This window comes from Cupressus sempervirens, chromosome 7, assembly GCF_028749045.1.
Source record: "Cupressus sempervirens isolate cs-2001-9-10 chromosome 7, ASM2874904v1, whole genome shotgun sequence".
In the NCBI taxonomy this organism is placed as follows: Eukaryota; Viridiplantae; Streptophyta; class Pinopsida; order Cupressales; family Cupressaceae; genus Cupressus; species Cupressus sempervirens.
Window position 1 is genome coordinate 680244692 of NC_143124.1, and position 19017 is coordinate 680263708.

The 19017-nt window shown below is 34.8% G+C and overlaps 1 protein-coding gene across 1 annotated transcript in view; it reads right to left on the minus strand.

Annotated features, from left to right (window-relative positions):
- LOC149548480 (Chaperone DnaJ-domain superfamily protein) overlaps window positions 1-19017 on the minus strand; it is an 87198-nt gene that overhangs the window by 43197 nt on the left and 24984 nt on the right. Inside the window, exon 4 of the mRNA XM_089792536.1 lies at window positions 2321-2398. Coding sequence (XP_089648662.1) covers window positions 2321-2398 — 78 coding nt within the window. The remainder of the gene's footprint in view (window positions 1-2320; window positions 2399-19017) is intronic.

A 19017-nucleotide genomic window follows, 5' to 3' on the forward strand; every position in this document is an offset into this window, starting at 1 on the left:
AAAAGAAGAAAGTGAACCAGAAGTCTCTGAGAATGAGACAGAAGAGGAACAGGAAAGACTTCCAAACCAAGACATGTCTGCAGACCAAAAGGCATTTGTGAATGCTATTAAGGAGGCACAGAAAGAGAATGTTGAAGCCAAGGTAGATGTTCTTACCTTCAGGGGAAAGTTGGATGGTGACTCTACTCAAGGAAAGTTCATGCCTGCAGATTATGAGATTCAGAACATTAAGAGGTTCCATAATCTCGAGCAAAAGGACCTGGTCTGAACCTTGTTGGGTACAACAATTCCACCACTTAACCAACACACTAAGTGGTATGCATATTTGTGGGGGTTGTAGACATAATAACCCGGCCAAAATAACCCGATCACAACAAAAGGTGCAATTTCACAAGCTAAGTATGAAGGCAAAATACCATTAGGATGAAAGGGAGAAGGTAGTCTAGTACATGAATGGGCTTGGGATTGTCATTCAAGATGAGATAAGTCTTTTGATACCGAAGACAATAGATGAATGTTCCAATTAGCCTTGTGGGCTGAGGAGAAGCTTAGGAGAAAAGATGAGGAGAATAGTAGAGCGAGAGGGGCAACGAACTTCAAAGGAAGGGGAAGCTTTGGAGGAATGAGTCAGTTTAAAAAAAGCAAGCTTGCATGGGTACGTGGGTACGGGAACAGGAACGGGTACGGGTACGCATATTTTTCAAAACAAGGGACGAGGGTACGTTTGTATGCCTAATTTTTTCTATATAATTAATATTTTACAGAAAATATAAAAATCAAAATATATGTCATGATTCATGACATTGAGCATTCAAAACAAGAAATTTGAAAATATGAGCCATTAGTCAAATTATAATATATATATATATATATATATGCTATTGCTGAATGTTTAATGTTTAAAGTAATTTTCATAATAGCGGATGGAGGTACTTAGGTATGTCAAACTTATTTAAAAATTATACTTTTATAGTTATAAATAATCTGAAATTATGAGTCATGACAATGGTTTTTCAAAACAAGAACAGTGATAAAGTTTGCAAATGTAATGTATTGTTTTCAGTTTCAGATTTGCTATATGTTTGAAATAATAATACATGATAAATGCTTAAATGCATAACAAAGAAGGCAGACTTTAAACATGAACAAGAAGATCCTAAATCATATGACAATGGCATATTGCAAATGATAAACTTATGACTTGAACAATGATAAAGTTTACTGTTAATGAGTATCAAAGTTTCAAACTGATTTGGTATTGAATTAAGTTTGATAAACAACAAGCTAATACAAAAATTAAAAACCAAAAAAAAAATCAGAATCTTAACCAAGGTCCTTAGCTATGATGCTCTCCACCGAGTACCCGGTACGTGGGATACATGTACCCGGTACTTGGGTACATGGGTACGAGAACCAGGGGTGTGGGTACGAGTACCCATGCAACCTTGAAAAAAAGTAATGAATCTAACCACCAAGAGTCAATTGGAGGTTCAAGGGCCAGGTTCAAAAGGTGTTGGACCTCTTGAAGAAAGCAGGGAGATTGGACCATTGGATGGTGTCAAGTTGGAAAATAAAACAAGTGAAAAGCTAAAGGATTCTTGGAGTAACCTAGACCCTCTGCATCACTACTATCAATAGTTCACAAGGCAATTTATTACCGATATCATGTTGTTTTTTCCTTTTTCTGTCTTCTTATTGTTTAATTCAATTTATCTCTGGTGAACATGGAGCTTCCATCAGCTTTCTCCATCCAGTGTGGACTTTTCCACATCAATTTCCCAAATGAGGGATACCAAATATTCCATGAGGCAATAGAAAATCTAGTTATGTTTCAGCTATCTTTGTCTATAACATGCAAACCTAGTTTTGTTCCACCAATCTTTGAAAGTTTGCTTTTCACCTCATTACATACTTATAAACATTATGTGTGTGTGTGTGTGTGTGTGTGAGTGAGAGAGACTTCCACAGTGGTTGAATTTCTTACTGGGTGTTCCGAGGATTGACATGAGAGAATCTTTAACGCTGCAGTTAGTGATCCCAGGAACATTTTATATTCTCATGCACACATTTTAATGTGATTATCTCACCGCCGTGTGATTCTAATTCAAAAAATAGTTCTCTCGCATTTGAAAACGCATTCTCCTAAGCTACCTAAATCAATGCTGGAGTCAACACATCAATGCAACATATCTACCCTAGCACTGATTACAAATTTGTTTTCAAATTACAGAGATTCTGTATACCTAGTAAAACAATGATAAAAATAGACAAATGTACTTGAGATTACTTACAATTTACAAATATAATTAAGATGATTTACCTCTTGCTACGTTGATCTGGCAAACAATATATTCCCTCTCCTGAGGATCCAACAGCAACTGCTGAGCTTTTGCCAATGCTGCACTTACGAAAATTCCATATTATAAAGTCATAAATAATGTGCCACCTACATAGTCATAAATCAAAGATAAAAATTTCGAGCTAAGAGCCCATAATTGCCCAATTCAGCCTTTTAAGAGTTACAGTATAACATAATGCACTTAACTCCCCCATTAAAAATTGTAAGCTTATAAACACAATTTATGATCTTACTATTACAATATTATTACAATTATATAATTTTAAATGATAAAAAATCAAAACATCAACTAGGTTAATGACACAAATATATTGAGGACATTAAGCTACATGTGTTTCGTAAATTTGCTATTCAATAGGAAAACATGTACAATTATGGGAAAGCCATTTGTGAAACTACAGTTCAGTATGGCTTATGGTAAAGTCTGAAAAATGTCAAAAATATGTAAAAAATATAAATGTTTAAGTTCTACATCTTTTTTTGGACTTTTTGAAATTTAACATGTGTTGACAGATTGTATTAGGGACCTGAGCTTACCTCAGGTAAGGCCTGAGCAATAGGGTACCTTGCCCAAGTATATCTCAGGTTCACCTCAGACAAACCCAAGACATCCATTGGCAACAACGAAAACAAGGCAACCAGATCAGGCTACAAAACTACTTAAGGGAGAGCATTGTAACAAGGGGCATATAACCACTATTGGAACGAATAGCATAAGATTGTGCAATCTTCCATAGAATCATAATTAAGATCTAAGCAGACTATCAAATAATATGAACTAGAACATATAAACATACCCATGGAAATACATAAAAATGCTAGAAGAGAATAAATAAAATCTGAGCATATAACCATCCCGACCACTTTAATACCTAATTTCACTTTTAATTAATGGAAGAGCTCCATAACCAAAAGAATCCACCAAATCAAAAGATTTTTAAAAAAGGATGAAATAAAAATGCAAGAAGGCAACAAACAACTTAATCCTCTGAAATCTGGAAATATATCCAGGTCATGGCATGGAAGGGGCCTTGGAAAAGCAAAATATTAAAAGCGAAAAGAAAGCATGAAAGAACTGCAGAGAAAGAAAGAACCTCTAGATGTTGGAAAATTAAAATAACATGACCAAAGTTGTAACCCAAAATGATTTTCCAGCTATAAGCTGTCAAAATGCACAAGGCAGTTTCTTTGATAGCAAAAAGAACCCAAAGAATGTAATTTAACAGCTTCAAGAGTTTTAGAGATGTGGCAGAGCTTTTAATTTGGACCTAGACTCTACTCAACAAATTAGAATGAATGTATCATTTGAAGTTCAGCTGGTTGATTATAACTTCTGAAGCCTTACCAAACTATTATCCACTCATTGTCCACAATGAACAACTGGTTAACCCATGGCCAAAATTACCACCAGCAACAGATAAGTCTATAGATTGGCATATTGTTGTGTGAGATATTTATTTGTTTGCAAGGCTGTGTAAGGTCGATACAAAAACTATAATTCCTTTCAGAGGAGTTATATTGGCATCAACAGTTCATGGAAAACCATCCCATGATTAAAAATGTGGTTCAGAAATAACCAAATTCCAGGAATGTTTAACTCTATCTGATAAAGTCTAGAAAGGCCACATGATTACTATAAGCAATATGAGCTTTTTGAGCTTACTGGATACAAGGAATGTTGTAATAGGTGTTGTATACTCATGTAACTAACATTTAATGTTCATGGTTAAGTGTGGCCATCTTGGTATAGGCTCCGTGCATGGACTAAAACAGTATTGGATCACTTCTGGAACATAAAAAGGCATGGATCATAACATGGCATCACATATCATTTTGAGGTCGCAACAAGACAAAAGAAGACCACTCCAAGATGGAAGTTTTATAGTCACAACTTTAGTCTCCTCCTTAGGTGGACCAATTTGAACCTTGGGAAGTTGGAAGTTACCGGGAGAAGGTGAAAAGTCATCAAGCCACGTAAAGAGAGTCACACATGGGGGTGTCTTGGATGATGTAAATAATATGGGCTTGGGTATATGTTTCCAGACACTATTAATGATTTCTGGTATACTCAACTCTAGAAACAAGAGGCTCTTGCAGAAGTGAATTTCATATATTTTGTAATGTTCCATGTTAGATTATGTTTAAATTCATGATTAGATTTATTAAAGTAATTGTCTTTATGAATGTCTTAGGATTTTCAATTATATCTCTATATTAATTTAGAGATATCATACATATCTTCTTATGAACTAAATCCTTAAATAATCCCTTGCATATGTATCAATATAATTTCATAGTATATTCCTTAGCAGTGCCTTTGATGTGCTGAGTTAATATTTAGCAGCGCCTTTGATGTGCTGAGTTAATATTTATTTGAATCAATGTCCGATCTTATGTACAGAATTAGCAAGATCTCCTTTCGGTGATATATGTTCATTGTTTTATAGGAAACAAAACACCGATATTATATATGAAAGGATGGAGGGTGGCAAGAACGAAGGAGCACAAAATATGCACCGAATGGAGATAAGGACACAACGATAGACCAAGGAAAAGGTAAGACATACGCTGCAAAAGACCAGTCAAACAGAATTAAGAAGGGCTAATAAATATAGAATAACTCATACTTTGACCCTGATCACCTTTGCATATAAGAAGGACAAACACATGTATTAACAACGATTGCAAGGAAAATATGAATAATAACATTAATATAATATTTTAAGATACACAACTAAATACTAAGAATATTTAATCAATGAAATTATATAGATAAAACTTTGACTAGAAGTTTTATATATATATATATATATATATATATATATATATATATATATATATATATATATAAACAAAGAGATTTACCTTTAAGCTTACATCTTAAGATTTATCCGACTGAAGCTATAAAAACATTAACAGGTTAGACATAGTTATTACACATTTAACTTAAATTCTACATTGTATGTCCTAAGCTGCAATGATTCAAGCTAAAGTATTCCTAATAAAGAATTGTTAATTCATTATATCACATTAATTAAATTATCTATATAACATTAATACTCCCACATTCAATCTTATTACTATTCAGCTTAGTGATGGAAGGAATAGGTGTTATCCAAGGTGCCTAGATACTAACTGCCATGGGCTCCCTCAAAGTTTACAAATCCAAGCCCTTTGCCTATCTTGGGACTATGCCCGCAAGGTGCTTAGGGTCACTGATCCCTATACCCTATCTTGGGATAGATAGCCATTACTTGGATTTACACAGGCCCCTCCTTGGTAACATATTTGTCTTCCCTTCTCAATTTAAAATAGTTCAATATATATGGCTGAGTATCAACATATATTTATATATATAATTTTTTTGTTATATATAAATCATTGTTGAAAAAATCGGTGATATATCGCCGGTCTCGCAAGATATCGCACAGAAAAAAGGCAAGCGATATAATTGCACTTTTACTTGGCAACGAGTTTTACAGAATATTGCTATGACATTTTCTGGAAAACTTGCCAAAATGAAAAATTTGTCCAAAAAAGCATTGAAAATGTCACAGAATCATTGTTTGTGATTTAAGGTTTTTGTTTCCACAATGGTTTTGTCTTTATTCGTGTAGCACGACAGCAAATATTATCTTCATTCGGCAGGGATACCAACTATTTCTCCCCCGATGACTTCTGCAGACTATTAATATTTTTTGCCACCTTATATGTTTTATTGTCTTAATGTGTTTTGTAAATGCATTTAGTAAAATATTTCCTAAAACACGTTAGAAATTTATTAATGTAAATGTCTTTTCTAATATATTTTTAAGAATTTACAATTAAATGTAAAAATATTTTACTAAAATTGTAATATAAAGCTTACTAATATATTTGTAGTGCCCACCTATAGTTTGTTTTTCCATTATATTTACCAAACTCTTTTTATGCCTATTTCATGCATGTGTTAGTTTCAAGGGTATTGGATTTATAATTATGAAATAATTTCATGACTTGGATTGCATGTATATCAATAAATAATTACTTAGTTGACTATATTTCATGTGTTGTTTAATGATTATAGTTATTGGTGCATTAATGATGCTTTAATGATTCGTAGTTAATAAATGTGATTTCTTTCATAGCAATGTTAGATGATGCTTTAATAATGATTACTTCGTATTAGTAATGATACATTATTTTATCTAAGCATTTGGTGTTTGACTTATTATAGTACTTACCCCATTCTTGCATGTGTATGGTGCATGTGTCTCATTTAACTTTTTGTTTGTCGTGTTTGATGTAGTTAAAGGAGGGAGTCGTAGTCACCTACTAGTCGAGATCTACACAACGTACCACTCTCTGCCATTGCTTGTTTAGTTTAGATATATTTATATACATGTACATGCTCGTCTTTTATGCAAAATGTAGGTACCAGGCATCAACTTCCCTGAATTGCCAGGATGAGCATGCACACTAACTCAATGGTAAGAATGGAGAGATAATGTTCAGGTCCAATCACAGCCATAGCCTAAATACTTGTCTTGCAAGGAGGAATCGTAACTAACTTTCCAGCCTTTTTAAAACCCATGAGCTTATCTTTGTTTGTGTTGTTTGATTTTGAGTTTTGGTCTGTTTTAGTAATGTTGCTTTTATGTGGATTTCGCTATGTGATTTATTTGGTAAATAATTTAATTATAATTAATTTAAAAAACTAATTAAATATGTGCTTTAATTTAGAAGTTTTAATTTAGAAAATTGGTTTAAAAGAAATTAAAATATGATGATATTTAATTAATTATAAATTAATTAAATATGTACTTCAGTTTAAAAGATTTAATTTGAGAAATTGGACAAAGAGATAATCAAAATATTAATATATTATAGATTTAATGTTGTTTTATTATAATTATTAATTTAATAATAATTAAATTAGAGTTGCATTTAAACAATGAGCTTTGATTATTATTATTAATTTAAATAATAAACTATGCTTTAATTAGTGCTTGCACTATTTAATAAACTAGAGGAAAATAAAATATAAAAGAATGAAATTTAAAGATAAAGTTATAGTTCTAATTGTGGTGTAGTTATATTTATTTAATTTAATGATAATTATTTAGTCGTTTTATTTTAATAATGAACTATAAGTAATGTTATTAATTAAATTAATAAATATATTATGAAAAGCGCTTCGAAAATTAATTAAAGAAAGAAAACTAATTATTTAAATTAAGATATTTTGTAATTAAATATCTAAAAGAGTTGTGCATGAAAATGTAAAAGGTAATATAGTTAATAAATAGTAATTGATCAATGAGTTCCCTGTGATTGCATAATTAGAGCCCCAATTTAAAGGAGAACTCTTTATCAGAGATCTAGAGCTCATTTTGCAATTACACAAGTTTTGGAAAACAAAATTCGGAATTGGATCAAAAGAATTGTTGAAAGTTTCAGAGGGTCAAGATTTGTATGCATTCACAGATTGTCTCAAATTTTAGTTGTGGTTTTGAGATAGGGTTTGAAAACCATTGTAGAATTTTATTGAAAGATCTATCTACTTCGTGTCTTCCTTAGTGTTTGCATATTGCTTATTAATTTACTGTATTGATTGTTGAATAAGGAATTATGTTACAGATTTTGAAAAGGAAAACTTATTAATAAAGAAAACTTGAATGAGGAAAATTATGGAAAAACTGTAGAAAATTATTATGATTGTATTCTTTTAAAACCCTTTTAGATAATATAGGGAATATTTGATTATGGAAATTTGGAAAAAAAATTTAAAAAATTTGAACAATTAGGGTTTCAACTATAAATTTGTCATTAGAACCATGAGATTATCATGAATTCTCTAAATATAAATAAATATTATTCTTATATCTGAAATAGTTTAATCACAAAATTTATTGGAAAAAGAAAAAGATTAATTGAGAGGAAAGCATGTTAACTGAACTTATGCATGCATGTGAAAACAATTATGCTAAAAATAGAAGCTAAGTTATAGTACGGTTACATGCATGTGAAAACAATTATGCTAAAAATAGAAAACTAAGTATAGTAGAATTACATGCATGTGAAAACAACTATGCTAAAAATAGAAAACTAAGTGTAGTATGGTTGCATGATTTGAGAGATCAAAGACATGCGAAAATACTAATTGCATGTGTACTTTTATTTTATATAGTTTAATTTTCAGATTTATTTATTTAAAATAATAATAATAATTTATTAATTTTTAAAATAAAATTAATATTATCCATTTTGTTATAAAGTAAATGTTAGTATTAGTGATTATTTAAGTTTAATTAAACTCTTAGTTGCATATAAATGATTTTATAATTATTAATGCAAGAGAGAAGTTAATAAATAAATATTTATAATTTTATTATATTTTAAAAGAAGTTGTGATAGAATTCACTTTGTATTTATTTATGTTAGTGGAATAGTATCGATTACTATATTCTATAACTTGTAATAGCACTTGTAAATATTTATGTGTTTTCCAAGTTACTATATATGAATGAATATATATGTGAAATAAAGAGGCATGTCTCTTTAACATATTAACTTACATTAGTTATAGTAATAACACAAGTAATATATCCTTAACATATATATATATATATATATATATATATATATATATATATATATATATATCACTCTTAATATAAGTTAATTATCCCATATATAATATTTGTCATATATTATATATCTCATATATATAATATAATTTATCCGATAGAATTATAACATTAACACTCCCTCTTAATGAAGAAGGATAAAACACATAGATATTACACCTTAGGTAATGTTTCAAAAATAATACATATAGGAAATCTTTGTTCAGAAGATTTCTAGAATATGATATCATGTAAGTATTGGCCTATTAGAATATCAACATATGATATTCACCAATTACTATTTGATATCATATTTGGTAACATGAGCATTGGCCTATAAGAATATCAATCAAATGATATTCACCAAATACTCTGAGTAATGGCCTATCAGAACATCAACTAAATGATATCCACCAAATACTCGATGTGGTAATGGCCTATCTGAATATCAAGGCAAGATATACACCAAGTACCGAAAATATATCTATACAAGCAACTTGTAGATAATCAAATTAATGATATCAACCACCTAGTTGTTGATTTATAAGATAAAGCCTTTACATGAAACAATTTTGCAAAAATGAATCATGCTACAAGTTATTGTAAGGACGTCACTTTACAAAAACTTCTCCTAGTACAAGTGATAATCATTTAGAAGTCGATAAGTAGGAGATGATTTCCACAGTTAGTCAAATTGTGATGTGAATATCAGGATTTAACTGTGTGATTTTGAGTCAAATTCGATGACCCATATTTCATGAGTAGTGATTCAACATGAATCCATCTCTCATGAGAATAAATGGAACACTTAGCACTCATTGGATCTAGGTGATGCTCACAGGGGTGAAGCACCGGGACTTCCCGGGAGGTCACCCATCCCAGTACTACTCCAGCCTGAGCGCGCTTAACTACGGAGTTTCCTCCACAGTTAAACCCAAAGCTTGCAACCCCATTTGCAAAACCTTCACCAAGTGTTGTGCCTTATGAACCATTCATTAGAAAGCCCCTTAAGCTCATCAATTGATAAGTAGGAGATGATTTCCACAGCTAGTCAAATTGTGATGTGAATATCAGGATTTAACTGTGTGATTTTGAGTCAAATTCGATGACCCATGTTTCATGAGTAGTGATTCAACATGAATCCATCTCTCATGAGAATAAATGGAACACTTAGCACTCATTGGATCTAGGTGATGCTCACAGGGGTGAAGCACCGGGACTTCCCGGGAGGTCACCCATCCCAGTACTACTCCAGCCTGAGCGCGCTTAACTACGGAGTTTCCTCCACAGTTAAACCCAAAGCTTGCAACCCCATTTGCAAAACCTTCACCAAGTGTTGTGCCTTATGAACCATTCATTAGAAAGCCCCTTAAGCTCATCAATTGATAAGTAGGAGATGATTTCCACAGCTAGTCAAATTGTGATGTGAATATCAGGATTTAACTGTGTGATTTTGAGTCAAATTCGATGACCCATGTTTCATGAGTAGTGATTCAACATGAATCCATCTCTCATGAGAATAAATGGAACACTTAGCACTCATTGGATCTAGGTGATGCTCACAGGGGTGAAGCACCGGGACTTCCCGGGAGGTCACCCATCCCAGTACTACTCCAGCCTGAGCGCGCTTAACTACGGAGTTTCCTCCACAGTTAAACCCAAAGCTTGCAACCCCATTTGCAAAACCTTCACCAAGTGTTGTGCCTTATGAACCATTCATTAGAAAGCCCCTTAAGCTCATCAATTGATAAGTAGGAGATGATTTCCACAGCTAGTCAAATTGTGATGTGAATATCAGGATTTAACTGTGTGATTTTGAGTCAAATTCGATGACCCATGTTTCATGAGTAGTGATTCAACATGAATCCATCTCTCATGAGAATAAATGGAACACTTAGCACTCATTGGATCTAGGTGATGCTCACAGGGGTGAAGCACCGGGACTTCCCGGGAGGTCACCCATCCCAGTACTACTCCAACCTGAGCGCGCTTAACTACGGAGTTTCCTCCACAGTTAAACCCAAAGCTTGCAACCCCATTTGCAAAACCTTCACCAAGTGTTGTGCCTTATGAACCATTCATTAGAAAGCCCCTTAAGCTCATCAATTGATAAGTAGGAGATGATTTCCACAGCTAGTCAAATTGTGATGTGAATATCAGGATTTAACTGTGTGATTTTGAGTCAAATTCGATGACCCATGTTTCATGAGTAGTGATTCAACATGAATCCATCTCTCATGAGAATAAATGGAACACTTAGCACTCATTGGATCTAGGTGATGCTCACAGGGGTGAAGCACCGGGACTTCCCGGGAGGTCACCCATCCCAGTACTACTCCAGCCTGAGCGCGCTTAACTACGGAGTTTCCTCCACAGTTAAACCCAAAGCTTGCAACCCCATTTGCAAAACCTTCACCAAGTGTTGTGCCTTATGAACCATTCATTAGAAAGCCCCTTAAGCTCATCAATTGATAAGTAGGAGATGATTTCCACAGCTAGTCAAATTGTGATGTGAATATCAGGATTTAACTGTGTGATTTTGAGTCAAATTCGATGACCCATGTTTCATGAGTAGTGATTCAACATGAATCCATCTCTCATGAGAATAAATGGAACACTTAGCACTCATTGGATCTAGGTGATGCTCACAGGGGTGAAGCACCGGGACTTCCCGGGAGGTCACCCATCCCAGTACTACTCCAGCCTGAGCGCGCTTAACAACGGAGTTTCCTCCACAGTTAAACCCAAAGCTTGCAACCCCATTTGCAAAACCTTCACCAAGTGTTGTGCCTTATGAACCATTCATTAGAAAGCCCCTTAAGCTCATCAATTGATAAGTAGGAGATGATTTCCACAGCTAGTCAAATTGTGATGTGAATATCAGGATTTAACTGTGTGATTTTGAGTCAAATTCGATGACCCATGTTTCATGAGTAGTGATTCAACATGAATCCATCTCTCATGAGAATAAATGGAACACTTAGCACTCATTGGATCTAGGTGATGCTCACAGGGGTGAAGCACCGGGACTTCCCGGGAGGTCACCCATCCCAGTACTACTCCAGCCTGAGCGCGCTTAACTACGGAGTTTCCTCCACAGTTAAACCCAAAGCTTGCAACCCCATTTGCAAAACCTTCACCAAGTGTTGTGCCTTATGAACCATTCATTAGAAAGCCCCTTAAGCTCATCAATTGATAAGTAGGAGATGATTTCCACAGCTAGTCAAATTGTGATGTGAATATCAGGATTTAACTGTGTGATTTTGAGTCAAATTCGATGACCCATGTTTCATGAGTAGTGATTCAACATGAATCCATCTCTCATGAGAATAAATGGAACACTTAGCACTCATTGGATCTAGGTGATGCTCACAGGGGTGAAGCACCGGGACTTCCCGGGAGGTCACCCATCCCAGTACTACTCCAGCCTGAGCGCGCTTAACTACGGAGTTTCCTCCACAGTTAAACCCAAAGCTTGCAACCCCATTTGCAAAACCTTCACCAAGTGTTGTGCCTTATGAACCATTCATTAGAAAGCCCCTTAAGCTCATCAATTGATAAGTAGGAGATGATTTCCACAGCTAGTCAAATTGTGATGTGAATATCAGGATTTAACTGTGTGATTTTGAGTCAAATTCGATGACCCATGTTTCATGAGTAGTGATTCAACATGAATCCATCTCTTATGAGAATAAATGGAACACTTAGCACTCATTGGATCTAGGTGATGCTCACAGGGGTGAAGCACCGGGACTTCCCGGGAGGTCACCCATCCCAGTACTACTCTAGCCTGAGCGCGCTTAACTACGGAGTTTCCTCCACAGTTAAACCCAAAGCTTGCAACCCCATTTGCAAAACCTTCACCAAGTGTTGTGCCTTATGAACCATTCATTAGAAAGCCCCTTAAGCTCATCAATTGATAAGTAGGAGATGATTTCCACAGCTAATCAAATTGTGATGTGAATATCAGGATTTAACTGTGTGATTTTGAGTCAAATTCGATGACCCATGTTTCATGAGTAGTGATTCAACATGAATCCATCTCTCATGAGAATAAATGGAACACTTAGCACTCATTGGATCTAGGTGATGCTCACAGGGGTGAAGCACCGAGACTTCCCGGGAGGTCACCCATCCCAGTACTACTCCAGCCTGAGCGCGCTTAACTACGGAGTTTCCTCCACAGTTAAACCCAAAGCTTGCAACCCCATTTGCAAAACCTTCACCAAGTGTTGTGCCTTATGAACCATTCATTAGAAAGCCCCTTAAGCTCATCAATTGATAAGTAGGAGATGATTTCCACAGCTAGTCAAATTGTGATGTGAATATCAGGATTTAACTGTGTGATTTTGAGTCAAATTCGATGACCCATGTTTCATGAGTAGTGATTCAACATGAATCCATCTCTCATGAGAATAAATGGAACACTTAGCACTCATTGGATCTAGGTGATGCTCACAGGGGTGAAGCACCGGGACTTCCCGGGAGGTCACCCATCCCAGTACTACTCCAGCCTGAGCGCGCTTAACTACGGAGTTTCCTCCACAGTTAAACCCAAAGCTTGCAACCCCATTTGCAAAACCTTCACCAAGTGTTGTGCCTTATGAACCATTCATTAGAAAGCCCCTTAAGCTCATCAATTGATAAGTAGGAGATGATTTCCATAGCTAGTCAAATTGTGATGTGAATATCAAGATTTAACTGTGTGATTTTGAGTCAAATTCGATGACCCATGTTTCATGAGTAGTGATTCAACATGAATCCATCTCTCATGAGAATAAATGGAACACTTAGCACTCATTGGATCTAGGTGATGCTCACAGGGGTGAAGCACCGGGACTTCCCGGGAGGTCACCCATCCCAGTACTACTCCAGCCTGAGCGCGCTTAACAACGGAGTTTCCTCCACAGTTAAACCCAAAGCTTGCAACCCCATTTGCAAAACCTTCACCAAGTGTTGTGCCTTATGAACCATTCATTAGAAAGCCCCTTAAGCTCATCAATTGATAAGTAGGAGATGATTTCCACAGCTAGTCAAATTGTGATGTGAATATCAGGATTTAACTGTGTGATTTTGAGTCAAATTCGATGACCCATGTTTCATGAGTAGTGATTCAACATGAATCCATCTCTCATGAGAATAAATGGAACACTTAGCACTCATTGGATCTAGGTGATGCTCACAGGGGTGAAGCACCGGGACTTCCCGGGAGGTCACCCATCCCAGTACTACTCCAGCCTGAGCGCGCTTAACTACGGAGTTTCCTCCACAGTTAAACCCAAAGCTTGCAACCCCATTTGCAAAACCTTCACCAAGTGTTGTGCCTTATGAACCATTCATTAGAAAGCCCCTTAAGCTCATCAATTGATAAGTAGGAGATGATTTCCACAGCTAGTCAAATTGTGATGTGAATATCAGGATTTAACTGTGTGATTTTGAGTCAAATTCGATGACCCATGTTTCATGAGTAGTGATTCAACATGAATCCATCTCTCATGAGAATAAATGGAACACTTAGCACTCATTGGATCTAGGTGATGCTCACAGGGGTGAAGCACCGGGACTTCCCGGGAGGTCACCCATCCCAGTACTACTCCAGCCTGAGCGCGCTTAACTACGGAGTTTCCTCCACAGTTAAACCCAAAGCTTGCAACCCCATTTGCAAAACCTTCACCAAGTGTTGTGCCTTATGAACCATTCATTAGAAAGCCCCTTAAGCTCATCAATTGATAAGTAGGAGATGATTTCCACAGCTAGTCAAATTGTGATGTGAATATCAGGATTTAACTGTGTGATTTTGAGTCAAATTCGATGACCCATGTTTCATGAGTAGTGATTCAACATGAATCCATCTCTCATGAGAATAAATGGAACACTTAGCACTCATTGGATCTAGGTGATGCTCACAGGGGTGAAGCATCGGGACTTCCCAGGAGGTCACCCATCCTAGTACTACTCCAGCCTGAGCGCGCTTAACTACGGAGTTTCCTCCACAGTTAAACCCAAAGCTCGTCACTTCTTCATGATGTACACAAGGGACAGGCTCATACATGTATGCCATCAAAAGTTTGCATGAAGTCTCCATGAATACTGTCAAGTGGTGTTGTCACAACATTCACCATAAAAACATATCAAAGAATAAGGTTTCTCCCTCTTAGTTTGATATCAACTTTTATGACCTCTTAGCATAAGGTTCTCTCCAATGAAATATCAGACTTCCTCTAAATCTATTATCATCCTTCTAATCTCTTGGTAGCAAGTCATGTCATGTTTCCTTAAGTCAATGGTTATCCTGATAGCATAAGGCCTTCTAGCCTACATACATGCGACTTTATCCTATGAATCATAGTTCTTCAGCTGTTATAGTTTCTGATTAGTGGAGAATCCATCAATCAAGGTCTACTCCTTCTGAACCAAGATCATCAAAAGTTTGATTTAAGCAAGTTTTATTTTCTGCTCCCTCTCTTTCTCCAAGGTTGGCTCTAATGAACTCCTAGACTCCCTCTTATAATTTCAATCATCAAGAATATTTTCTTCAAGAAACTCACATTATCCAACCTAATCATCAGATGATTCGTAAATCCTAGATCACAGCTTCCTTGGAGTTACTATCATAAGATTGAGTCTGTACAATATTTGGTAGCATGCCTAATGTACCAATCTTCTTTTCCTGCAAGAACATCCTCAGAGACAAAGGAAAAGATCAAGGCAAATAGCTCTGTATAGTAATTATAGAAATACAAAATAAGGAGACTACAATGAGTAGATACATGCAATACCCGAGGATGATAAATACTTATCTGCAATAATAATATAAGTTGCTCCAATGAAGGTCCATATGCATCAAATTAGGAAAACGCCTCCATGTAAGAATCTGTCAAACAATTTGAGTACGTCTTTTCTACTCTCATATAAGGACGGTTCAAATGGGAATAGAACATTGGTTATCGTTCCCCCTTACAATGTTAGATTCCCACTCTTATATTATTGAACATATTTTGCATCTCATCATATATGAGAGACTTCATCTCTGACATCGTTGGTAATAGAAGACTAGAACATACCACAAGTATATAATCCTCTATGATCACTCGCCTTTGCCTATTTTGTTCTCAGACTTCATAATCCTTATCAAGAACTTCTCAATCAACAGCGATCATATGAGCACCAATAGGAACTGGGTCTAGGGCATCCCTACGCCAAGGCTAGGCAACCCCTTTCATTGGCATAGGCCTACAGATTCAATAACTTCCTATTCCTCTACACGGGAGATAGAATTGTACCAACCATAAAAGTGAACAAAATATAAAGAAGATCATTTTGGATCAACTTTTCTTGATCATGGGTGTACTCTTGAAGACAAAGTAGATGTTGCTACATTGGAACTCATGAAGGACATGGATCCAAGCCTCTCCCGTGCTTAGGAAGAAACCCATGTGATACAGATCAACTTCCTTTGTAGCTTTAATAACTTATTGCTCAAGTTTTCTGTCTTGTTGATTATGTATTTGTTGTCTCAATTCTTCCTCACCGTGCTTGCTGCCCTAATTATCATTCTCTCCAATGAAATTTAAAGCCTTCAATATAATATGAAAATGCAACTGCCCATGAGATTCTTATAATAAATAAATCACTTCCTTAGTGCCTAAGAAATTTTATTCACGTAGTCTTTGGCTGTGAATATGTTAATATTTTTCTCCATCACCCTATCTGGTAATGACTCAAGGTTTTAACTCTTAACCGCATCGATGTTTAACAATGATTATGCCCCTCTGTTTGGTCAGATCGTAGTAAGTGGCAGAGCAATTTACTTCATCAATGGGATGTCCACTTTGAATTTGGCATTCGCACAAGAAGTGCATCTTGATTTCACACTTGGCAGTAAATGAGATGAGGCCCAACCCAAGCACGATGAACTCTTCATTGAGCATTGATTAATTATTCTAGATTTCCACAAGATCTATGGAGATCGTTGACACCTCTTTGATTATCTCTCATCGTAGGGTATTCATGATGCTAAGTCTGTTGGATATCTTTGAGTCTTCAATGATATTATTGGTGATTTTGACTTCATCGATCTTTATAATCAACGATTAAGAAATACATCTCCACATCATTTTGATTATGCGATGTGCATATATAAAGGATGAAAGACGATATTTATCTTTGCAACATATCATACCAATGTCGCATAGTCATATATTTATATAGTTTGAGTGAGACTTGATCGTCATTCAAGATTAGCATCAAACATGAGAACAATATATATTTAATAATTTGTTTGACAACATTATCCTCATTTAGACTCAAGCACTCAACCATTATCGACATTTGGAAATATATTCAAATATAACTAATTCCATCTAAAGTATATCTTTGGATCAGAAACAAAATTCATATACTTTTGTGAGAACCACTGTACTGTACTACTCACCATAGATGGCAATGAGGGAGGCTCATCTGGTCTGCCAATTTAGAACTAGAACTACGAGTTCTTTCAATAAATATAAAATGTCTCCTTCTAAATGCATCTACGTATTCTTCTTATGCTTGGTTAGCACGCAGACTGTGGCAGATTGTGACATGTGCCCTCAATTCTTACAAAAACTTCTTTTAATTTGTCCTTAGTTAATGTTGCTCCTTGGTAGCATTATATAAATACGCACATTATTTTGGGGTCAGGATTTCATGGCAGTCACAAATTGTCTAGGTGGAATCATTACATGAGACATCCCTATTCTCCATCGATGCCCAAGTATTTCTACATTATTTCCACTTTTATACCTTGTTCTATACGCAGTGTGACCATCTTTATTGCACCTATCTACATTTGGGATCGAATTCCATGTACTTCCCTCCTCACATAATGTTTTCCAAATTTCTACGACAATATATTTGTTTGGGTTTGACCCTGTGTCCATTGTATGATTGAGTATGTCTCACGAACACTGATATGACAATCCACTATTGAAATTTGGGGCACGACTTGAGAGAATAGAGACCATGAAAGTATTATATGGTGACAATGAAAATTCAGCCAACCTGCATCACATTATACATTATACTCAAGACTGTCGATCACCTTCACATATACTTGGACATTGGATATTGTTTTTTTTATTTCTAGACATTGCACAGCGCTCAACCATGGCCGCCTCCACCCAGTTCACAATGACAAGAGTACTTTCTCTCACAACAAAACTAATTCATTTATGCAGTTGTTGCACAGCTATAAGATCACAATTTCCTTTCATTTAGATTCTCAGTTATTCGAACCTGTCTTTGATACCATGTTAGTGAAATAGGATCGATTACTATATTTTGTAACTTGTAATAGCACTTGTAGATATTTATGTGTTTTCCAAGTTACTATATGAATGAATATATATGTGAAATAAAAAGGCATGTTCTTAACATATTATAATGGTTATATATATATATATATCACTCTTAATATAAGTTAATTATCCCATATATAATATTTGTCATATATTATATATCTCATATATATAATATAATTTATCCAACAGAATTATAACATTAACAATTTAGTTAATAACTATTTGACTTTATGAGAGAAATTATAAATAATTAAATTAAATTTATAATTTTCTCTCTATTTGCATTATGAATTAAAGGAAAATTAAATGTTAATATTGAACTAAAATAGAAGTCAAAATAATATTTTAGAAATGAAATTGATATTAGTATTTAATCTAATAACGTACATTTATGTTATTAATTAAATTTATGATTTAAGATTATTTAAATTAATAACCTGATAATATTGCATGATATTTTATATGCAAAGAGATTGGATATTTAAAAACTTATTGATTTCAATAAGTATATTAGCATAACAATGTATATTAATATTTATATTCTTACCTTATTTCTAAACACATTCTTATGACCCAAATTAAACAAGAGAAATTGATGAAATTAAGTCATGTGGCTAAAAACTATGTGTTTTCTAATATTCTATTTACAGTCTTGTGATATTTATTTTCATGATGGTTTTTCTTTGTGGGTTGTTTAGTTGGCCAAGTT